The sequence below is a fragment of the Chrysemys picta genome, chromosome 4 (assembly GCF_011386835.1).
Source record: "Chrysemys picta bellii isolate R12L10 chromosome 4, ASM1138683v2, whole genome shotgun sequence".
NCBI classification, from domain to species: Eukaryota; Metazoa; Chordata; order Testudines; family Emydidae; genus Chrysemys; species Chrysemys picta.
This window is the reverse complement of record NC_088794.1, coordinates 82,885,959-82,910,226: the sequence shown is the minus strand read 5'-3', so window position 1 is coordinate 82,910,226 and position 24,268 is coordinate 82,885,959. Positions and strand designations below refer to the sequence as shown.

General features: G+C 49.5%; 2 protein-coding genes across 3 annotated transcripts in view; both read right to left on the bottom strand.

The window, feature by feature from the left end:
- Positions 1-24,268, bottom strand: part of CREB3L1 (cAMP responsive element binding protein 3 like 1) — a 74,495-nt gene that overhangs the window by 5,527 nt on the left and 44,700 nt on the right. For both annotated transcript variants that reach the window (XM_005302248.5, XM_005302249.5), the window contains exons 3-9: positions 21,133-21,293; positions 19,182-19,260; positions 15,671-15,828; positions 14,814-14,963; positions 13,329-13,387; positions 5,473-5,541; positions 2,530-2,629 (exon numbers count right to left, since the gene is read on the bottom strand). In XM_005302248.5, the coding sequence (XP_005302305.2) occupies positions 2,530-2,629; positions 5,473-5,541; positions 13,329-13,387; positions 14,814-14,963; positions 15,671-15,828; positions 19,182-19,260; positions 21,133-21,293 (776 nt within the window). The remainder of the gene's footprint in view (positions 1-2,529; positions 2,630-5,472; positions 5,542-13,328; positions 13,388-14,813; positions 14,964-15,670; positions 15,829-19,181; positions 19,261-21,132; positions 21,294-24,268) is intronic.
- LOC135983114 (uncharacterized) lies at positions 9,212-11,491 on the bottom strand. The gene is made up of 2 exons (XM_065592848.1): positions 10,776-11,491; positions 9,212-9,781 (listed from the first exon to the last, which is right to left on the bottom strand). The coding sequence occupies exons 1-2, from the start codon at positions 11,350-11,352 to the stop codon at positions 9,306-9,308; spliced, it is 1,053 nt and encodes a 350-aa protein (XP_065448920.1). The 5' UTR covers positions 11,353-11,491; the 3' UTR covers positions 9,212-9,305.

Genomic DNA, 24,268 nt, shown 5'->3' with positions numbered 1-24,268 from the left:
ATTCTAGCACAGTGACACTACACTTTAGAAAGGGGGATTTCAAAAAAGGAGACGCTGGTCCAACAAAAGCTCCTATAGTCAAAAGTGAGGAAATGAAATTAGTTAAACTCAACATGAAGGCTACTCTCTCTGCGTGGAGGCTACTTATGCACACAAAGGCACTCAGGCCCCTCACCAACTCAGGAAAATAGGGGGGGGGGGAACAACCCAGAATGGGTAAACCCAAAGATTTAAGAGATTATTTGAGCCAAAAAAGATATCCTTCAGAAAATGGAAATTCAACCCTAATGAAGCCAGCAGAGAGGAGCATAAATGAGGGGAGGTGAAATGGAAGATGGAAATTGGGAGGGCAAAGAGGGACTACAAAGAGCAAATAGCCAAAGACAGAAAAACAAATAAATTATTGAAATATACCAGAAGCCTGTGAGAGAACTGGTACATCTGCTGGACTGCCATGGAGTGAAGGCAGCAACTAAGGAAAATAAGACATTGCTGAGAAGCTAATATATTTATTTGCATTAGTTTATAGCACAGCTGAGAGATACCTGTCCCAGACCTACCATTTCCAGGCAATAAAGATGAAGAGTTGTCAGAGACTGAGGAGGTCCAGGAAGAAACAGATACATGAAGGAGCAATGAGGTACTAGGCCCAGATACACAGTTTACATCCAATGGTTCTGAAGGAATTTAAAAATGAAGTGGCTGAGCTGCTAACAGAAGTATGCAATCTCTCATTAAAATCTTCTCCTACATGGGAGCCCTGGAGATTAGCAAATGTTTTATCTAACTGTAAAAAGGGGAGATGCTAGGAATTACAGGCTCACTTCAGTACCAAGTGTCTTGAAGCAGGATTAAAAATAAATTTGGAAACACCTGATGTACTAGGAAGAAATCAGCAACTTCTGTAAGAAAAGTGTAGCCTCCCAATCTACTAGAATTTGATGGCTCTGTCAACAAAGGGGTGGATAAAGGAGAACTGATTTCATTTATTTGGATTTTCAAAAGAACTTTTGACAAAGTCCTGCACAAGAAGCTATTAAGAAAATTACTCTAGATGTCACAAGATGAGAGGTAAAGATCTGTCATGGACCAGGAACTATCCAAGAGGCAAAAAAACAGAAAGTACAAATAAATAAGTCAATTTTCCTCATGGCCAAAGATTAATAGTGGCGTGGCCTGTGTGGGTCCATTTTAGGACTTGTGGTGTTGAATGAATCTACTAACGATCTGTGAAAAGAGCAAACAGGGAGGTAGCACAAAATGATGTGGTTAGTGCAGGCTAGAGCAGACTTTGAGGTATTTCAGAGGAATTTAACGAAGTTAGATGAATAGGCAGCACAATACTGGATAAAATTCACTGTCGAGAAATACAAGATAATGCACGTCGGAAGGAATAGTTTGAACTATTCATACATCTTGCTGCATTAAGCATTAACTAGAACCATACAGGAGAAAAGATCTGGGCACCATTGTCAGAGCTCAATTACAGCTTTTGCTTGATGTGCAGTGGTTGACAAAAAGCAAAGAAAAGGCTGTTTGCATGACAAATGAGATAGAAAATATTATAATGCCATTATAATGGCATACTCTCACCAGGGACACTATGCTCAGTTCTGGTCACCCACTCTCAAAAAATGAAATAGCAGCTGTAGGGGGGTTCAGAGATGGGCAATGAGAATGAGTGAAGGCCTGGAGAGACTCTGTATGATGAGAGATTGAAAAGAATGGGATTGCTAAATTAGAGGGGATACAAATAAGGGGCAAGAGAGAGTTAAATAATGAATGGTGCAGAGAAGGTAGATCAGACACTCCGTTTTATCCTTTCTCATAATAAAAGAACTAGGGGGAATTCAATGAAACTGAAAGGCAACAGAGTTAGAACAGGTAAAAGGGAATGATTTTTAAACAGTGCAGAATTAATTTGTGGAACTCCTGCCACAAGCTATCTGAGGCTAAGAGCTTAGTAGGATTTATAAAAAGGATCAGGCATGTATGGTTAATGAGAACATCCACACTGACATTAGAGGGGATAAAAAATACAGTACAGGTATAAACCCTCCTGCTTCAGTGCATAAACTTCCCCTGTGGACAGATTATTTCATCAGAACTGCCTACACCAGGGTTTCTTACACCTTCTTCTGAAACATCTAGCACTGGCCACTGTCGGAGGTGGGACAGTGGACTAGAGGTACCCCTGGTCCAATCTGGTCTGGCAATTCCTATATTTGGCCTCAAAGGTGGGGAATATAAAGCAGTGAAACAGGGAAGAGGCTCTTCTGGGATCCGAGAAATATGCTGAGGATCCTTGGAGAGAGGGCTATGTGCTTGATTTCCCCCCTTTATTCCAAGGAAATAATTAGCCTAAATAAAGCCCCTCTTTTTGTTGGACACTGGCATAGTATCCACTAGTTATTCAAGGCTGGAAGCATGCTATAGAGAACAATCCCTGGCCTGTCTGGGAATGGGGTGATGGATAAAAGTGCAAAAGGAATCATGGCCAATATAGAATGGAGGGCCTGAGGCACATACCATTAGGCAGGTTCCGGTCTGTGTGGAAGCCATTTTATATGGTCTGGAGACCTTCCCAGCCACTAGGGCCTGGAGCTTCTGTAATTGCTGGAGCAGAGTCCTAAGAGAGAATACAACCACAATGAAGAGGGAACGCTCACCGAGGGATATGAGACTGAAGGTGGACTCTCCAATGTCCACCTCAGCTTTTCTCTGAATGAGAAGAGCTCCTTCACTTCTCCAAGTCCTCCCACCAGATAGGCCTGGGAAGCAGAGAAATGAAGGTGATAGTGACGGAGGCAATAATGGAGCTGAAAGGAGTTGGGCGAAGGACACCTCTTCTCCTGGTGCCACATAAACCCCCTCCGCCCTGATCTCCCACAATCAGATTTAGCCGGAACTGGACTCCAGTTCAGGCTGCCCAGATACATCCAATACCCAGGGTGGGGTGCATGGTATGGCCACTGCCACAACCCCACAATACAGGAGATTCCAGTACTTCTGGGAACGGCATGACCCCATCCCCAGTGGTGTGACCTCACAGACACGGGGTGGGTGAGCTCACGCCAGCAGGGGCAGGGCAGCATGCTGTTCAAAATGGCGTCCCTCATCTGTGAAGCCAGACCAACCCACATCTGGTTTTGTCTCAGTACCGGACAGGGGACAAACCCTAGAAAATGAGGGCTGTCTGGCCCAAACCGGATTAACGGCCTGCCTTGGGGGGCACATCCCAGAGCACTACCCACACTCCCTGGAGCATAAGGCTGAGAGGGAAGCAAAAATAAAATGTGATCCGTTTCAACTTCATCTCTCTTGGCAGGCGCAGCAGGGGGCTGTGGGCAAAGCCAAATGTAGAGCTGAGTGAATAATTCCTCCTCTGGTTGCCCTGGCTGACACATAACAGGCTTACTGTCTTGTTTAAATTACCTCACATGTACCCGCCCCCCAGTTCTGAACATATTACTAAAGAGCAGAACTGTTTAGCTGGCATGGCAAAGGAATTTTCCGGGGGGAGGGGGGGGGGAGGCTGCAAGGAGCATTAGTGAGCCTTGGGCTCTGTAGCCAGGAGGCCCAGATTTTCTTGTTACAAATTGCCTAGTAATTTCCCCTCTGCAGCATTGCCAACTCTTGCAATCTTATTGCAAGTCTTGTGGTAGTTGGGGTTTTCCTTAAAGCCCCAGCTCCTGGAGTCTGGTGATTCCAGGAGAATCTTAGATTTCATATGTTTTAAAAGTTAGTTTCCAGCCCGCATGGCCATAGAGGAAAGTGGAAAACATGACCTCTACAGGCTTACAAGGCCGATAAAATGAACTCAGTGTTTCTTATTTTGTAACAACTCATGATTTTTAAGCCAATCACATGAATATGGGATCCTGACTCATGACTTTTGAATGCTTGGGATTGACAATGCTGCTTCTGCTCCTGGCTGCTTCTCAAAAGCACAGATGGAGGAAATTCAGGAGTTGTGCTGGGAAGGGAGGAATGGGCTGCCGTTCACAATCTTTCCAGCAGGTGGCAGGCCACAACCATCTATGAGGTTACAAAAGAAACACCGATTGAAAGCTGGGAAGGCATTTGTCTGACATCTCCGGGGACGGGGTCTCTAAAGAGCAGCATCTGACCTGGAAGCTGGAGTCAGAGCCTCAGCGTCAGGGGATTAGAGAAAAAGAATCTGACAAAGAGCCTCAGAGCGAGGTCAGGGAGGACAATGGCCCCTGGCGAGCTCCAATCATGGTGGTGGGGTCAAGTGGGAAGATGGGTTTGGTTAATAGGGTCACCGGTCAGTTCCTGTCCCATTGACCGAAGGCTCGTGGATGAAAGGAATCCCCATGTGCAGCTGCCAGAGCCTGTGCGGCTGTGAGGAGTGTATCTAAGTGCATGTGCAGGAGGTTGTGAATTCAGAACAAAGGGAACATGTGCATAGGAATACGTTCAGGAGAGCCCTCCCTACTCACCCCAAACTTCTGGCAGTCCCTAGCTGCTGACTCTGCTCTTGCTCTGCCACACATGCACAGGGAAAGGAGGCCGAGCTAACTCCAATTCCAAGTGCCGCTTCCTATTTCTATGGCATGTGTATGTGCCTTCCATGTTATAGATTCAAAGGAAACAAATTCCTGGGGTGGAGAGGCTGCCAGCTCCGAGCACTGAGACCCCACGCGCTCTCCAGATTTTCAGCCCAGGAAGCCAGGGGCCTGCTTTAGGGCTGAGAGGAGAGACTTACTCCCTTGGGCAAGCAGCTGTGCCAGTGTCAGACAAGGAGGAGCTCCCACAGGTTTGGGGGAACGGGGGAGATATAATGGGATCTGCATGGGTGCCAGACACCGAGAGGGCCCCCTCAGGCTGCAGGGGATAACAGGGTCTGCACTGGTGTCATGTTTGGAGGGAGCTGCTTTGGGTTAGATGGGACCTATGCCCAGGTCAGATGAGAAGAAAGTTCCTAGAGTCTGTCCAGTCACCTTGTAAACCTAGCTCTTCCTTCTAGGGAAATCCCAAACTGGTATCTTATGCCCTTGTCTTCTCCCAGGCCTTCTCCCTAGCCCTCTGTGCTTCAGAGAGCAGAGCAAGGGGGTTGAGAGATGGGTGTCATGCCTTTTGGGGCCTCCTGCATGGGAGCTTCCATGGAGACAAGGAGAAGAGTGGAGGGGTTTGAGTGGCAGTCAGAATCCGGAGAAGGATTCTGGGCTGTGGGAAGAGGAGAGGAAGGAAGGGAGGCAGAAAGCTCCCTTGCTCCTTCCCTTTCTCTGCTGACAGCCCCTGCCTGGCTGACCCAACACAAACATTCCACACTCTCTAACCAAACCCAGCTGAATTGCTGCTGCCATTGGAGGGGAACCAGGCCCTGCTGAGCAGCCCAGACTCTGCCAGGAATTGGGGGAGGGCTGCCTTGCCTTTCCTTCCAAGCACTCCCCTGGCCTCCCTTCTTGGCAGCCCACCCCAGAAGAGATCGGGGTTGGCTTCTCTCACCTGTTTGCATTTTCTAAGGTCTCCACTTTTTTCCACAGTTCATTGTTTTCAGATGTGAAAGTCTCAACTCTGCAGGAATAAAACCCAAATCCCGTTAGTTACAAACATTGCAAAAAAGAGACAAACATTGGACCCCGTCCTCCATCAGAGTCCAGCCCCTGAACAGCCCTGTGTCCTCAGCCTCCGGCAGATGTGCTCCCACCTCCAGGAGTCAAATGATCATGTGCAGTCTAGCTACATGTTCTCAGCTGATGCTAACAATCAAGGGATCAGAGCAAAGATTGAATCCCTTCAATGCACATTAATTCCTTTGCAGTGTTTCACTCGCATGGTGCCAAGTGGCTACAAGTCTCGGACCTGGGAAGAGACTCTCACTAAGTCTGGGAGAGTTACTACAGCCATGTTACATTTGTAGCATATGCAAGGCCACATAGATGTCTCCATCATCAGCAAATTACATCCATGGGCCATGGAAAACATTAACAGAGAACCTTCCACTAGAACAATTCTGGCCTCTCTACCCCCTGAGCTAAAGGAGAATTTGCATTAGCTGCACCCTATTAGGGAAAGAGAATCCCTGGCTCAAACATGTGACCAGCTCTAGCCATTGGAGGGCAGTGGAGAACCTACACACTCTCTCTTTTCTCCAAGTTCTTCTCTGTAACTACTATGGTGAAAGCATCCAGCAAAGTACGGGGAACAGCTGAAGGGAAATTTCTGCAGGGCTGGGGGAAGAATAGTGGCCATGGAAGTGACAATAATAAAACAGAAGACTTTCCAGTACATACAACCATGTGAAATGACCTTGTCCAGTTTCTGAACTACCCATTCAATATAAAAATTGTGCTTAAAGGGACACTGCCAGGTTGAACCTTTTAAGCCCAAACTGTAGGCTTTGTACTAACTAAGGTCAATAAAAATGTTTTGGTTACACTTGAAATTGCAACGAACATTTTTTTGTTAAAATTTTAAATCTACACTGTAGCCCAAGTATTGCAGCACAGTGCTAGAGTAATAAACTGCCGTGTACATACAGACACTATGGCCAGGAGTGGGGATGAACCTCGGACCTTCAGGACTGAAAGTACATAACCCTGCCACTCAAACTAGAGGAGCAATCCCATCAGCTGTAAGACGTAGACTTTTATCCTTAATATGGGCTAATCACCAGAGGGAGACATGCTCACACACACATACACTGTATTATATAAGGGCATAAGAGCCAGAAGGTGAAACTGACTCATCTGTTTTCACAGTGCATTCCTCTCCACTTAGCGAGGAAAGTGAAAAGTTAAGTAGGCCTTTTAAAGAATCTGACCACTGTAAAGATCTCAGGTATTATTAATGACATAGGAAAGGACACTATACTTTTATAATACTGGTCATGAAATTCGATCCTTGCGGACTGGTTTCTGGGTCTGAGGCCTTGTCTACACTACGAGAGTAGTTCGATTTTACTTGCATCGAATTTTTGTAATCGATATTGCAAAGTCGAACGTGTGTGTCCACACTAAGGACAGTAATTCGACTTTGTGCGTCCACACTAACGGTGATAGCGTCGACATTCGAAGCGGTGCACTGTGGTCAGCTATCCCACAGTTCCCGCAGTCCCCTCTGCCCATTGGAATTCTGGGTGTAGCCGGCAATGCCTTCTGGGTAACAAAATGAGTCGAGGGTGCTTTTGGGAAACTGTCGTCATCCGTCCATCACTCCCGCCCTCCCTCCCTGAAAGCGCCGGCGGGAAAACAGTTCGCGCGCTTTTCCAGTCATTGACAGCGCGGACGCCACTGTACTCCGAGCATGGAGCCCGCTGCGACCATCGCTGCAGTTGTGGCCGCTCTCAACGTCTCGCAGCTTATCATAAAGGTTTCCCTGAGGCAGATGCAGAAAAGTCAGGCAAGGAGGCTACGGCACCGCGGTGATGTCCTGAAGTCTGAGAGTAGCACAGACCTGTCAGAAAGCAGGCGACCCAGCGCCGAGGACATCACAGTGGCAATGGGTCATGTTGATGCCGTGGAACGGCGATTCTGGGCACGGGAAACAAGCACTGAGTGGTGGGACCGCATAGTACTGCAGGTCTGGGATGAATCCCAGTGGCTGCGAAACTTTCGCATGCGGAAGGGAACTTTCCTGGAACTTTGTGAGTTGCTGTCCCCTGCCCTGAAGCGCAGTGACACCCGGTTGCGAGCTGCACTGAGTGTACAGAAGCGAGTGGCCATAGCCCTGTGGAAGCTTGCAACGCCAGACAGCTACCGGTCAGTCGCGAACCAGTTTGGGGTGGGCAAATCTACCGTGGGGGTTGTTGTGATGCAAGTAGCGAAGGCAATCGTTGATGTACTGCTGCCAAAGGTAGTGACCCTGGGAAACGTGGAGGCGATCATAGATGGCTTCGCAGCGATGGGATTCCCAAACTGCGGTGGGGCCATAGATGGAACTCACATCCCTATCCTGGCACCGGACCACCAGGCCACCCAGTACATTAACCGAAAGGGATACTTTTCCATGGTGCTGCAAGCACTGGTGGACCACAGGGGACGTTTTACCAACATCTACGTGGGATGGCCGGGCAAGGTTCATGACGCTCGTGTTTTCAGGAACTCTGGTCTGTTTAGACGGCTGCAACAAGGTATTTACTTCCCGGACCACAAAATAACTGTTGGGGATGTGGAGATGCCTATAGTCATCCTCGGGGACCCAGCCTACCCGCTAATGCCCTGGCTCATGAAGCCCTATACTGGCGCCCTGGACACTGAAAAAGAACTCTTCAACTACCGGCTGAGCAAGTGCAGAATGGTGGTGGAGTGTGCTTTTGGCCGTCTCAAGGGGAGATGGAGAAGCTTACTGACTCGCTGTGATCTCAGCGAAACCAATATCCCCATTGTTATAGCAGCTTGCTGTGTGCTCCACAATCTCTGTGAGAGCAAGGGGGAGACCTTTATGGCGGGGTGGGAGGTTGAGGAAAATAGCCTGGCTGGTGATTACTCACAGCCAGACAGCCGGGCGATTAGAAGAGACCAGCGGGAAGCGCTGTGCATCCGGGAGGCTTTGAAAGCAAAGTTCCTGAGTGAGCAGGGTAACCTGTGATTTTATAGTTTGTGTACTGAGAAGCTAAACCTGCCCCCGTTTCTTTACCCAGGTAATGTTGACTATCCTATCCAGTTACATACCCCCTTCACCCCCCCTCCAACACACGTGTCGAAATAAAAATAGTTCTACTTTGTTAAAGCACACCGTTTTCTTTAATACTGTTTTAGCGGGAATTTTTTAAAACTGGGACGCAGACTGTGGTGCGGGGCGGGTCTAGTGTTGTGATGCGAATGCAGCTTCTAAACTCAAGGATTGACAGGCTCCGCTGCGGTGGGATGCTTGTTTCAACGGAGCCTGTCACCCCTCCTGATCGGGACTGTGTGTATGGGAGGTCTATTTGACTTTGTGGCAGGGGGAGGACGGTTACAGATCCCATGCTGTGTGGCTCTGTGATCCTGTCTAAGGACCGGCGCTTAAGATCTGTAACTGCCCTCCCCCGCCACAAAGTCACAGAGCAACCCACCCCCCCCAACATTACATCAAAACAACCTCCCAGACTAACCGGGGCAACTAGTCACTGCATCACTGCACTGTGTATGTGCCCTGCTGCTGTGCCTGCCCCCGACTATGTACCCTGCCAAAGGAGACTGTCCTGTCCAATTTCCAACCCCCTTTCCCCTCCTCCTCCAAAAGAACATGATTGAAACAGTAGTTAACAGAAACGAATTTTTTATTATCAACTACACATGGCATTGGGAGGTGAAACTTGGACGTGGGCTTGTGTCAGGCGGGAAGGAAAGAACTTTTCAAATTTTGGGAAATGAGAGCCTTCTGCTACTAGAGCTCTCTGCAGGGGTGGAGTGAGAGTTAGCAGGGACTCTGCCGCCTCTCCTTCTTTGCACTTTGGGTGAGGTGGGTATGGGACTTGGTGGCGGGGGAGGGCGGTTAGAGATGGACTGCAGCGGGGCTCTGTCCTCCTGCCTCCGTTCCTGCAGAACATCCACAAGGCGCCGGAGTGTGTCCGTTTGCTCCCTCAGTAGTCCAAGCAGCGTTAGAGTCGCCTGCTGGTCTTCCTGCCGCCACCTCTCCTCCCGATCCATGTTGGCTTGGTGCATTCGGGTCAAGTTCTCCCGCCACTGGGTCTGCTGTGCTGCCTGGGCTTGGGAAGAGGCCATAAGCTCAGAGAACATGTCCTCCCGTGTCCTCTTCTTCCTACGCCTAATCCGCGCTAGCCTCTGGGAGTGTGATTCCAGGCTAGGTTGTGAGACAGTCGCAGACGGGGCTGTGGAAATGGGAAAAAGGGAGTGAATTCCTCTGAAAGATAAATGTAGTTGTGAACAAAGAACATAGTCTTTCTCTGTGAACAAGACCATGCACAGCACCTTTCACATGCGCACTCAGCACAAGGTCGAATTCTCGGCCTTCGCATTCTGTGCCTGGGGTCTTGAACAGCACATTTGAGAAGCGAGGCAGCACAACGGAATTTCTGTTGCAGGCAGACATGGTAAGCCGTACACTTGTGGCAGTTTAAAACTTTTATATTACCACTGGCCTCATTTCACATTTAAATCAATGTCAGTCCCTGCTGCCAGCAATCCGGCAAGCGGGAACTCTGCCCCTGTCCCACCCCCTCGCGGCTGTCCCCGGGAACGATCCCTTTCGGCTGCCCCTCTCCCGCCTCCACCGCGTGGCTGCAAACCAGCGGTGACAGTTCTGTAAAGGAACGGGAAAGCAGTCCCAACACTAACATTCCCCTACCTAATTAAAAGCAGGTCACCATGGCCGACATCACCCTGATGAGGATCTCCGAGAGCGACAAAGAGAGAATGCTCCGGGAAAGCCTCCAAAGACCAGGGCCGTATGCCGCCCTGCTGTGCAGAGCAATGATCCCCGAGTACCTGATAATCTCGTGGCGCGGCAACGTGTCGTACTTCGGAGGACCCAATAAGGCCGCTCTCCCCAAGAACCTCATGCAACGGCTTTCAAGTTACCTCCAGGAGAGCTTCATCGAGATGTCCCAGGAGGATTACTGCTCTATCCCCGCACATATAGACCGCATTTTACTGTAGCTGCAGTAGCAGGGAATACACAGTAGAGCGGCTTGTGCAGGACAATCACTGAAAACCGGACATTGCTAGATTTCTTTTCAAAACTTGCACTGCCCCTTACTAAACCGTTAAGCGCCTAGGGCACACTAATCATGAACAACCCATTCTTTTAATTGTTAATATTCCTGTTTTGTTAAAAATAAATGTTTAGATGTTTACAACACTTACTGGCTGATCCTTCACCAGATTCTGTGTCCGGGGTAATGGCTGGGGACGCTTCGTAGGGGATCTCTGTAAGGGTGATGAAGAGATCCTGGCTGTCGGGGAAATCAGCGTTGTGAGAGCTGCCAACTGCCTCGCCCTCCTCATCTCCTTCCTCATCTTCCCCGTCCCCTAACATGTCTGAGGAACCGGCCGTGGACAGTATCCCATCCTCAGAGTCCACGGTCACTGGTGGGGTAGTGGTGGCGGCAGCACCGAGGATGGAATGCAGTGCCTCGTAGAAACGGGATGTCTGGGGATGGGATCCGGAGCGTCCGTTTGCCTCTTTGGTCTTCTGGTAGCCTTGTCTCAGCTCCTTGATTTTCACGCGGCACTGCGTTGCATCCCGGCTGTATCCTCTCTCTGCCATGTCTTTAGAGATCTTCTCGTAGATCTTTGCATTCCTTCTTTTGGATCGCAGCTCGGAAAGCACGGACTCATCGCCCCACACAGCGATGAGATCCAAGACTTCACGATCAGTCCATGCTGGGGCTCTCTTTCTATTCACAGACTGCATGGCCATCACTGCTGGAGAGCTCTGCATCGTTGCCAGTGCTGCTGTGCTCGCCACGATGTCCAGACAGGAAATGAGATTCAAACTGGCCAGACAGGAAAAGGAATTCAAATTCAAATTTTCCCGGGGCTTTTCCTGTGTGGCTGGTCAGAGCATCCGAGCTCGCACTGCTGTCCAGAGCGTCAACAGAGTGGTGCACTGTGGGATAGCTCCCGGAGCTATTAGCGTCGATTTCCATCCACACCTAGCCTAATTCGACATGGCCATGTCGAATTTAGCGCTACTCCCCTCGTCGGGGAGGAGTACAGAAGTCGAATTAAAGAGACCTCTATGTCGAACTAAATAGCATCGCAGTGTGGACGGGTGCAGGGTTAATTCGATTTAACGGCGCTAACTTCGACATAAACGCCTAGTGTAGACCAGGCCTGAGAGGCCCATTTGGGGCTCCACACAAGTGCAGGGGAGTCTCTTGCATGGATCTGATTGCAGGGCCATGGCATAGATTATTTCTAACCTGATAGTGTCCCATTACTTTAAACTTGTAACCGCAACACAGACAGCCAGCCAAACTGGGAACTATGAAGGGAAGTAGATCCTGTTGCCCTAGCTCACATCACATTATAAGGAAAAAACCAATGCTCAAGCAGGGGACTTTGGGGAACAAACATGGCCTTAGCTTCTTCCTGGCTATCAGCCACTTGCGTCATCAGCTTTACGTATAGGGATGAGGGGATTGTATTTAATGCCCCAAAATGTCCATGCTCCCATGGCATCCACCATATGCAAAGTAGATAACAGCGTATACAGAAAGCAGTGAGATGTACAATTACTCCATATGTTCATGCAAATGTGGGATTTCTGATCTGAGCAGATGCACATGTAATGTAGTGGTAGTCACACTACCATTACCAAAATTTGAATATAGGATGTCAGAAGAATCTGTATTTGGGCATGTACTTGACAAGTCATTTACTTGGTTTGATCCACATTGTAGTTAGCATAGGCTGCAAAGCCAGAGGGGGCCTGGGCCATGGCCTGACCACTTTTTGGCTGGGCCAAACCTCAGTGGCACTGTGACCCAGTGTGCTGACTCAGATTTCGAGGTGGTAGGCATAGGAGCTCATAGACTAGGGGTGTCAGGTGCTGGTGGGGGATGCACCTCAGAGGGAAAGAAGAGGGCCATTAGATGGTGGGGAAAATCTGTGCCTGCCCTCACCATTTTAGATGGCACTCCAAAACCCCTGATTAGTGACCAGACAGACCACAGCAGCTTCTACTATGGAAACATTCATCTTGCCAAACATGCTACCCGAACAATGGGTCATAAGGCCTGGGATATTGGGGCAAACAGAATAAGGCAAGCAGACATGAGTGAGCTTTTTAAGGAATAATCTAGTGCTGCAAGGGTCTGATAGGCTGTCTGGGGGCAGAGGGGAGGCTGGGTGGGGGGTCTGTGCACAAACCAAACCAGTGTGTCAAGAAACCCATACAGTTCTCATGAAATAACCTGACACCTGTACAGAGAATCACATTTAGAACTAAAACCTCAAACACCCCAAAGTAGAGTGCATGCTGAGGACTCACCACTGTCAAACAGGTTGTCACCACTACTAGACTGTGCTCTGAGCCACAGGAATTAATTAAAGGAGCCAACTGAAATCTCAGATACTTTAAGAATATTTTTAACTTAACAGCCCTCGGAACAGGGCTGCCAGCCCAAGCATGCAGTGCCGTTGCTTTTGCTAGCAGTAGTGTTTTGGACCATCCCTCTACAGTACCAGGATTGGGAGAGAGAGCTTTGGGGCTGATGCAGCCATTTCTGTGGGGGAAATGCTTAGAGCTGAATTCCAGCCCCCAGAAGTGGCATGTGGAGTGGACAGCCGGATGGGCTTTAGAGCCCCAAGCACGGCACAAACAGGATGAGAAGTGACAGTATGCAGGCCAGTGGCCCTCATCTCCAGTAATACCTTTGTTTGGATGCTCAGAAGGGAGGAGAAGACACTTACTTTTTCTCTAGACACTCCACATATTCCTTCTTCTTCCTGCGACTCTCCTGAGCAGAGATCTGGGAGGTGAGGAAGTACCAAACATGAGTCAGCACTATAAGTCTCAAGCCACTTCTTCGCCCTCCCCCCAGTTTTGTTACATGCCTGCTTCCTTTGTGCATGCTTTCTTCTGTCCAAAGGCAGAATGGGCTATCACACTTGCCATTCACATCTGGCCACAAAACACTTAGGAAGCCAAGAATGGGACATTTAGCATTGCCCAATGTGAAGGTTACAAAGCTCTTTTGCAATGTGCCTGAACCCCATTCCCCCCCCCCCCCCAGGCATCTCTGGGGTCACTCAAAAACCTACTGACTCATGTGGCTATGTGACGGGGTTGGCTGGAAAGAATCTTGCCCTAAACCATCTTTGAATCACCCATGGTGACTAATACATGCTGCAGGATCTCATCAGCTCCCCCATGGGGCTCCTGCTAATCTGAGAGGCTCAGGGAATCTCACAGCCTGTACCCAATTATATGACTGAATATGTATGTTATGGTAGTGCCCAGCGGCTCCATTCAGGATTTGGATTCCTTTGTGCTGGGTGCTGAACAAACAATAGAGGAGAACATGGTTCCTGCCCCAAAGAGCTTGCAATATACTTTGGAACAAGCTGCAAGAGGCGATTGTAGGAAGGAGGGGGAGAGGCGAGGGTAACAATAGCAATAGGACGGTGTGGTTACACTGGCTGGCTATGACATCTGCGCAACTTAATGTTTCTGAATCATTTAAACCAGAGGTGGGCCACATCCGCCCACGGGACTGTCCTGCCTGGCCCCTGAGCTCCCGGCCGGGGAGGCTAGCCCCTGGCCCCTCCCCCGCTGTCCCCTCCTTCCCCGCAGAGCTACGCCGCTGTGCGGGCAGCGCTCTGGGCAGCGGAGCTGCATGCTTCTGCCGAGCAGACCGGCAGCACGTCTGGCTCCGGCTGGTGCGGCAGCTAGACATGCTGCTCTGCATGCTCTGCTTGGCGTGGTAAGTGGGCCGGGGCCGGAGGGTTGTATAAGGGGTGGGAGGCCCCAGGGGGCAGTCAGGGGACAGGGGGCAGTTGAATGGGGCGGAGGTTCTGAGGGGGGGGCGGTCAGGGGATGGGGAACAGGGGGGGTTGGATAGGCATGGGGTCCCAGGGGGCCTGTCAGGGGGCGGGGGTATGGATGGGGTCAGGGCAGTCAGGGGACTGGGAGCAGGGGGGTTGGATAGGGGGTGGGGTCCTGGGAGGGGGTAATTAGGGGACAAGGAGCAAGGGGGGTTGGATGGGTAGGAGGTTCTGAGGGGGGCAGGAAGTGGGAGGGGGCAGATGGTGGCGGGGGCCAGGCTGTTTGGGGAGGCACAGCCTTCCCTACCCGGGCCTCCATCCAGTTTTGCAACCCCAATGTGGCCCTTGGGCCAAAAAGTTTGCCCACCCCTGATTTAAACTATTTGCTTAAGATGTAATGAAATGAGAGACCTTATTCTTGATTTTCCTCCTGACCCTCTTCAGTGCTTTCTCCTCTGCTTTGGTGAGGGGCAGCTTGGTAGGGATGGGATAGCCCTCAGCAATCAGGGTGCGTTTCTCCTCCTCGGTCAAGAGCAGGGGGCCTGACGTCCCTTGTAACTTCTGAAATACACAGGCAAAAGCTATCAGTGGCAGACAGAGCATCAGCAACAAATCCCACCCCACAGGTCCTCACCACAGCCACTGCAACAGGGGACCCTCACTGTAAGTATACCCATGGCAATGGTCTTCACTGCAGCCATGGGAACCTGTTCCCAGTGACACAGCCAGCCAGTTGCTTCCCACTCTGCTCACTAATACATCTGCTCCCCAAGCTGTTGTGGGCTATGGGCATTTGTTGTAGAGCTCATGAAAAGCAGTTACCACATGTCCCTTCTACGTGACTTCCTAGGAACTCCCTTAAGTGTTCTTTAGTGAATTTGGTGGTCCTGAAAGTGAAGGACTAACCTAATACTGGCTGGAGCATGGCAGTCACAGGCAGGTGCTATGCAAGTCTCTTTTCATCACTCTCTCTCTGACATATATCTCAACCCTGACCTGCAACACTCCCCCCCGCTCACCACTTCAGGCCTGGGGTCCCATCCAGCTCTGCCAACTGAGCTCACTCTTGATTTGCAGCGCCCCTCTGGTTATCCAGTCCTGGGCCTGAGCAGAAATTATCAACAGTGAGACTAACAACTAATGTCTCCCTTTGACCTTCAGCCAGGTAAATTCTCCCAGCTCCTATGAGCTCGAAGAACCCTGCACTGTAGGCTGTGGTGGAGCTTGTATCCTGCTGGAATTCTGATGTCTCCTTTCTAGTTCCTTACGTGTGGTGCTGTGAGGAGAGGCGAGGTGGAGATTGCACTGGAAGAGCGAGCAGCTGGCCGGGCTGGGCTGGAGGGAGGCAGGGACCGCGGACTCTGGGATCCATCACTATCACTGCCATGGCTGCTGGGAGGTGTTGGAGGCATCTGCACCAAGTCATCTAATGGGAAGTAAGGAGAGCACATTTATCACTACAACATCAACCTACTGGGATAGGTGTGGGGCCATGGACAGCACCAGGGCAAAGTGCTTCCATGAGAGAGGGATGGAAAGAGAAAGCACTTCCCATAGCACACTGGTGGCTGGAGGAGGGCAAGTTAGCTGAGGCTCAAGCCAGGAAAGACACAGACAATGTTGGTAGCTTGCAGGAAATAAATGGAAGAACCATCCAAGGTTGTGCCATGACCCCCACACAGAGAGCACATTCTCCATATTTGCCCTTAAGGCGTTTATTGGAGCCAGGTCTGTTTTTGGCCACAGGCACTACCTGGGCACCAAGTCGCTTTCTTTGAACGATGCTCAAGAAGAAGGATGCAAGCTAGCCATCCTTATCCAGGCCTTTGTCACCTCGAGATTCCATCGCTATGATGTGCTCTGAATGGGCCCTGAGAACACTCAGGAGCTCTGATTTTGGGTGCTTCAATTTTTGAGTGTCCAGTCTGAGACATTCAGAATCATGGACACTTGAAAATTCAGCCCCAGAAAGTTTGGCAGTTGGACACTTCAGCAGTGCCTCTTACCCGATGTGATACAGCTGCAGCTACAGTCAGTGGTGCCAATTAGGAGGGGTTGGGGGTGAACGCTTCCTCCTCTTGCACTTGCTCAGAGTTCCATAGGCTGCAAAACTGAGGGGATGGGGAGGCGTGGCCTGACCACTTTTAAGCAGTGGTCCCATACTAAATCAGTACTGTTGCAATGCCACTGAAATTTGACCCTGTTGCCCCTCTTGTACAGATGGAGGGACAGCCAGGCCAAATGGTGTTGCAACCTGGGGCACAGGAAATCTGTTCCTATACAACAGATTGCAAGGGAGTCCCCCGAGAACTTGACTCCCAGTCAGCGGCGTATTATCGCTTAGGCCAACAAGGCCTAGGCCTAGGGCGGCAAATTTGCTCACTCCCTTCCCGGCCCCGCCCCAACTCTGCCCCTTCCCCAAATCCCCGGCCCACCTCCTCCCCCGGGCGCGCCACGCTTCCCTCCTTCCACCTCCCTCCCAGGCTTGCTGTGCGAAAGCGGAGGTGAGCTGGCGCGGGAGGGCGGCAATTTTTTCAGGGCCTAGGGGTGGCAAATTTGTTAATTTGCCACTGCTCCCAGTAGCACTGGCTCACACACTGTGTGGGTAAGAGAGAAGGGAAATCCCTGGGCTGAGGGAGAACTGGGTCCCCTGTGGAGGGGGTATGAGTGGGGACTGGAATGAGGTCCCTGCTGGGGGGGATGGGACCAGAACTTGCTTCCCAAAGAAATACTTGAATTGGAACCACCTATTATAGTCAGCAGAGGTTCTTATGCTGCCATGTGCTTGGCTTAAAGGAGAGGGAATTGTTGGCTGTGGTACCCTGCACAGAGTTCTAGTCCTTGGATATAGCTCCCTGTTCCGTCCGCCTCGGCCTATATTTGCTAACCTGGCCATGCTGCAAGGCCCACCATTCTTCATAGACATTTGGGGAAGAGGTAGGCTGAAGAGATGGGATGTGGTGAAATTTGACGAAGGTCATTGTTAGCAAGGAGGCCAGTTTTATTGATATTCATAAAAGCAGGTGTGCTATAGGGATGTGATATTTGTAAGCAGTATTGTTAGTTTTAATTAGTGTGAAGCAGACGGCCCAACAGGCCTGGATTTCACATGGCTGTCCAATTTGATCCTCAAAACCCCTGTCTTGGTTGAAACAGAACATTTCCGACATTCGGTGACGCCCGCCCGCCCGCAGCTGTACGCATGTTACACACGGTGCATACCATTGGCAGGGGGTTGGGCAGAGGCAGAGAGACAGCAGCTTCAGCTGCTTCTGGACATGATCAACCCCATCAGGCATGTTCAGTGCTGCAGGGTTGCTCAAAGACAGGAGTGACACTGCACTGGGGGGTGGGCGCAGCGCAGGCTGGAAGGTGGAGAGTGAGTGTGGCACGGACTCAGTGGCTGCAGTGGAGATGGCCTGCTTTAGCCACTTGAAATGTTGGGAAGTATGGTGAAGTGCCCAGGGCCTAGGATGAGTCCTAGAATTTCTAAATACACACATATACACACCCATTCCTGCCCCAACCATGCTGTGCAGTGGCTGCCAGGCTCTCTTCCTGATGCCAATGCTGTTCTACGGCCAAGGGACAATGTTTTTACTAGATCTGAGTCAGGTATTTCAGACAGATGTAGGACATAAGTAGGTGACATCATAATTTAAGATTCTTCTAAAGTATCCCTACAATCTCGGTTACAAAATGATTTCTCTAATGGATCTTGGTGAGGTCTAGTGCCCAGGACAAAATCAGAGATGTTAGAAAGCATGTCTCAAAAGGCATGCAGTGCCAAATTATCAATGCCTGAATCAAGCCAACTTCCAAAGAACTGGCTCTGCCATCTTTAGGGAGTTTGCCAAAATGCTGAGGATCTTTACAAGGTATCCGGATACCACAATGATGGGCTGGTATAAGAACCAAAACAGCATGCAAAGTCTGTTGTGCCCTGGCTCAGCTATACTGCTCCAAAACACCGCCCAGCACACTCTCAAACACAGGAAGGTCTCCAGGGAACAAGCACCACTCTGTGCCTCAGTTTCCTCATCTGTAAAATGGGAATAAAGCTATTGACCTCATTTGTAGTGCACTTTGATGAAAAGTGCTATATGGGAGTTAGGCATTGTTATTATTAAAGCATTTCAGGGGCTCACACACTTGCCACGGTACTTAATGCACCCAAGTGGCTCTGGTTGCTCAGCATCACAACAGGTCACCAGGTGCTTGAGAAGTGCCTCAGCTCTGGCTTAGAGGGCTGACCCCACTCCTGTGGCCCTATTGTATGTGGGAGCATGATTAGGCTGGGTCTCTCTGGGGCAGTCAGAGTTCTTAATGGCGCCTTAATCGTGCATTTTCGGACTTCAAATATTTGGGTTCCTTTCAAATTAAACTGAATTTTGAATTTCCTGGCTTTTGAATGGTTGTTTTTGGATAGCTCCAAGGTCCCTGTGAGGTTTTCAATGCTCAGATCTCTCATATATATTTTCAGCTATAAGGTAGTTTCTTGTACACAGGAGTTGCAAACAATTCTGTATGTGGCAATTTGTACATGGGGTAATTCCATTTTATCTGAACACAGGTAATTCTGCATGAAGATAGGGGTTCCACGGTAACCCATGTCAGCCTGCCCTGTTGTTATTGTATGTGTAAGGCTCGGTGTATGAGAGTTGTTTTGTGTGTTTATCTGCATGGCTTGGAGTGACGAGGCTTTGTAGCCAGAACTGTGTAATATTGAGGGGATGCACGACTGGGCTAAGTACCAGCTGGCTGATTCTATTTTCTTACCTGCTGGTACATTTAGAAACTGGTTCACTTCTTTGGGCTCAGCTTTGATCACAGGTGCTGGAGTCATTTCTACTGGAGTCTGTGAAAGAGCAAGAGGACACAGCTGTCTCTGAGTGTCTTTTTCACTTCCCTCCCCACCTTTCACAAACAGCCCTCGCAGAGTGTATTGATTGCAGCTACTGCTTCACCAACTCTCTACTCTGCCACATTCCACCCCATGCCCTGGAGCCCACCCCACCAGCCTGTTCGCTGCACTAGCAGCAGGTACACTGACAACCAACAGCACACAATCACGTCAAAAATCTCTATCTTTGCCTGAAACACCGAATACAAACAAGTGTATTTGCTGAGGGAGGGGAAGCCACACACAGCCATGCTGCCATTGCAGATGATAAGGCAATATCTCTGAATGAAGACATTTACCTCTTTGGCCATTAGCCCAGCTCAAGACCCAGAAAGCACTATTTAAACTGTCCTCCCAATTCAAGAGGGATGCCTCTCTTAGATCTGCCTTAATCAGAGCTGGGAGAATGTATACAGGCTTTGAGAAATGGAGTAAAACCCCTCTAGTGCTCTTAGGACTTTCACCAGGGCCACTGAACAGCTGTTTCTGATCAAACGGATTAAGAGTTAACATGAACAGCACGTTATTCCCAGCTGGACTGAACTGCCTCTCTGCTCCCAGCCTCCCTTCCCCCATTCCACCACAGGCAAGAGAGATTTTTACACTAAACAGATACATTGCAAACTCCCCCAGACCGTAAACACAGCTGAGGGGGGCCCTTGCTACAATTGTCAGGCACACAAAACCAATCTGCATTTGAGGGCACAGCAAGTTCAAGCTGCGTAAATAACGGAGGAAGTTTATGTGCATTTTTTGCTTGAATAGTTGATTTGTTTAATAGAATTGTCTGAAAGGGAAGATGCCCAACATGAGTGAAAAAAGGAAGAGAACCCAGGAAAGGATCTATTGTACCTGATGGGCCACAAGATACAAGACAGTTCAGCACCATGCAAGATTGGACAAACCTCCCTTCTCCCAAGAACCCCCACCAGAACCAGGGCCAAACAGAGCCCTCAGTCACCCCCATGTCACCAAGGGCAGCAAGTATCCAAGGGTGTTCTTCAGAGAAATAGACATCTTAAGAACTTGGGAGTGGATGAGAGCTTTGGTTCCTCAGTTCTTGGAAATATTCATAACAATCGTTAACGCTTGGTGCGTGGCATCCACCTGCCCTCACAAACAAGAACCTCAGAGAAGAGTTATTATCCTCATTGTTCAGCTTGGGAAAGTGAGAGATTTTATGATGTACCCAAGGCCACATGACAAGTCAGCGGCAGGGCTGGGAGAGGGACTCGGGAGTATGAGGCTCATATTCAGCTCATTTGTTAATTCTGCCTTCCCTAAAATTATCTCATTGGGGAACCACCTTTGAACACTCGACAGTAGAATGGGTTCACGGCTTGATAAAAACAACCCAAGGGCTAAAGAAATATCAGCAGATTGGAAGGAAAGGGCCTTCCATCAAGTAGAAATGCTAGTGAACAACTAGATGGCTCTGGAGCTGGTAAATTGCACACCAAGTGCCTCAAGGACATTGGTTTGAATCTGACCCACACTGTTAATAATTTCAAGTCTACTGTGTTGTAGAGGGGTAAATCTTTCAGTGTCTACAAAGGAGGAGTAAGTGCCCCTTGGTCCTTTTGCTCTTTTAATTAAAACTGGGGGTGAGTTTAACACTGAGTCTCAATCTGTTCTAACTGTCATTTCAAGTGAGAAATTACTAGCAATAAGGAAATAGTTGGGCATCAGCTTTGTTTCACCTTCAGCCTCCTGTCCAGGAGGAGCCTATAACTGCAGTCAAGGGGCCTACAGAGCCAAGCCAGTGTCAGGGTTTGTTGTTGGGAAGTTCCAGTTACCAGACACATATTCTGAGTAAAATGGGCTCACCTCCTCAGGTGCTGGCAGTCTCTGTAGTGGGTTGAGGTTCAGCGCTGGCACTAAGCTGGCTGCAAGCTGGGATTCAGGAAGTTCTGGAGCCAGGTTCTGTTCCTGCTTCACCATAATGGAGCATAGCTTGTGCCCAAGGGACCACACTCCACTCTCCAGGTCTGAAACAAGCACAGCATGAGAATCAAACTCCGAGCTTCTTGGGACACCAGCAATAACAGGACAAGGCAAGAGACATCAGAAGCCTTTATTCTATCTGCAAAGGGTCCCATTCCAAGGTGTGTAGGGGATATAGGTGTCTCTCTTCTGCATTAAGATCTGTGATAGGCACTGCTGCTGCACAAGTGTGTGTATACCCTCAATATTTAAGGGGTCAGTTAATCCCTCTCCTCATGGACATTACTGGTGCTGACATTCATTCTCCAGGTGTGGAGGAATGCATGTATGCTGCTCCACACCCCCAGGCAGAAGCAGGCTGCAGTCTCCACCATGAGAAGCATTAGTGTGGAGGGAGAGGGAAAGCCCTCTGAGGAACACTTAATGGGCCTGAGTGCCCCCCTCTGTGTGTGTGCTTGGGGTGTGAATATTTAGGGGGACAGGAGATCACAGGAGTTGGATCTCAGACAAAAAGAGATAATGGTTAATTCAGAGAAGGTGAAGTCACTTGGCCTCTTTTCTGGAGTTTTGGTCCCATCCTTCCTGCTCCTTAGACACCTCAGCCTGCCAAGAAACTATTCTGCACCTGGTTCAGGTCATACATCTTCCTCCCTAATGCACTTCCCTTCCTCATTTATCTCAGCACTGGAAACTCATTGGCCCTGCCACACTATGGCCTTTAACACAGCATATCACCAGTTAGTGTGCTGGTTAGTTCTAACCATGTCCTGCTTAGCTCTAACCAGGACAGATTCTCTGCCACTACCCTCGTCCCTAGACATTGCTCTGGCAGCAGCTAGGGACTGTAAAGGGGTCACAAAAGCCCAGAAGAGAGTTCCTCTGGTGTAGGAACTGCATAGAGCCTGTGTATGCAGCCATAAACTGCTTCTCCGTGCAGCTCCCTGTGTAGGGGACATGCCAGGGGCAGGGAATGAGTGGCCATCCTGCGCTGTAGAGTAGCCTGTAGGCAGCCATAAGTCAGAACAGCCACTTATGTTGGGGCCCCATCAGCCCTGAGTGCACTCAGGAATCCAGGTGGCACAAAGGTGGTTTAAAGCCACCTTTGCCCAAACAGCTCCTGGGCTACGCTTTCTGAGAGGCACAGCACAGAATTTAGCCCATGGTTTGTTCCCACATAGAATGTAGTTAAAACTCTGGCTGTGTAAACCATGTGTCACCCTTGGCAGTGGCCTATGCTGGTTGCCTTCCTGTAACTAGTCTGGCACACTTATTTTGCTGTGTGGACAGGACTCCCTAAGTGTGCCTGTGTAACTGGTTGAGCTTGTCCTCCTTCCTTCTTTGTGCAGTAGTATGTCCCTGAGTACATTTCCTCATCCATGCCCTGCTGGTGCTGCTCTGTATGTATATCCCCCATGCCTATTCCCTGCTGAAGTGCTATGGGATAGCTACCTAGATTTTCCCAGAATGCACCAATGCAAACATGATTAGGCACCCTAGTAGGTGTGAATGCATAACACAATAGTGATGGCAGCAAAGCTGCTGTGTGGACACAAGCTGAACTGTTACAAGTTAAGGAGGCCAAGCCAAAACCAGTTACAGAACTCACAGTTGTAGCTCTAATGTGGATGGGCTCTGTATTTTGGACAGCGGGGGAGAGAATGGGTTACAAGGCCACAGGTAACTGCATCCAGCAAACTTGGATGAATTTTCCCGTCCATCCAGCTGTTCTGCTTCAATGGTAAAAGCTGGAGTGGAAAGCTTTACATGACCCTTTCTGTAAGAGGAATGACGCTCCCTCTGCCCGCGAGTGCTGTGGCTGCTGGACTTGTTACTAATCAGAGCAGAAGAGGGCAAGCAAGGGGCTCTTCCTGGCTAGAATAAACTAGGTGAGAGGGCAGCCCCCAGCTCTGTCACTCCAAATAGGCCAAGCAGTGAATACCCAAATAAGCACATGCTGTCCTTCCTTCTCCTGTCCCCATGCCAAAACCCTCTGTCTGTCCCACCCTGCAAGAGCTATTGGGTTACAGAGATGAACCAGCCAACAGGGTGTCGTTCAGGACCAGATGAGAAGGCATTTTCCATGGATGCATCTACATTCCACAGCCTCGGTGGTCCCAAAGGTACAGATAATCTAGAAACACTGAAGATGCGTCCGGATCCTGCTGTGTGAGTGGTGCCTGGAGATTCTGCCTCAACATGCTTCTCTAGATACATTGTTTACGGTCAGATATTTGGAATGTGTGTAGGGTGACCAAACAGCAAGTGTGAAAAATCAGGATAGGGGGTGGGGAGTAATAGGAGCCTATATAAGACCCACAAATCAGGACTGTCCCTATAAAATCGGGACATCTGGTCACCCTAAATGTGTGTGCAGTAAAAAATACTGACCCATCACACACAGATAGGAGAAATGTATTGCTCCTCTGGAAACAGGGAAGGGAGTGAAGAGAAATGAGGGGAGAAGGGGAATATATTTAAATGTAGTGTCTTCATTTCTCTTTCCTCTCTGTGCTACAGAACCACAGCCTGATTGTTGGCATGGAATTGGACTTCACAGATCAACAGCTCATCCACTTGCATGTAATCAGACCTACACCTTCTGCTCTAGAGAACTGTAGCCTGCTCTTGGGCATGAAATCATGACTTCACTCCCTGGTCTGCAGAACTGCAATCTGGTACCTGGAACCAGAGGTTCCATATTTGTACCCATAACCCATTAGGCAAGTGGATTCCACTGAAAAGCAAGCTCGTGAGACTGATGAGCAACCTGAACCTCACAACCTAACTGAATTAGTGGGTGCCTACCCTGGGATGGGCAGGATTCTGAAGTTTTTGAGGACAGCAGGGAAGTATGGAGAAGCCAATGTGTAAAAGGCCACAGCCGGCTCCAAAACTAGAGGCAGCCTAGGTTCCCTTGAGAATGCTGCAGGCTGAAAGGGCATACTTAACCCTCACAGATGTTAAAGGAAAACCATTACTGGCATTGCATTTTAAGGGCAGCACTAATAGGTACAATGCA

Coding starts and splice junctions, on each gene's coding strand:
- LOC135983114 (XM_065592848.1), bottom strand. CDS start 11,352: ATGCAGAGCTCTCCAGCAGTGATGGCCATGCAGTCTGTGAATAGAAAG. Junction 9,782..10,775: donor ATCTGGTGAAGGATCAGCCA/GTAAGTGTTGTA, acceptor CCATTTCCACAG/CCCCGTCTGCGACTGTCTCA.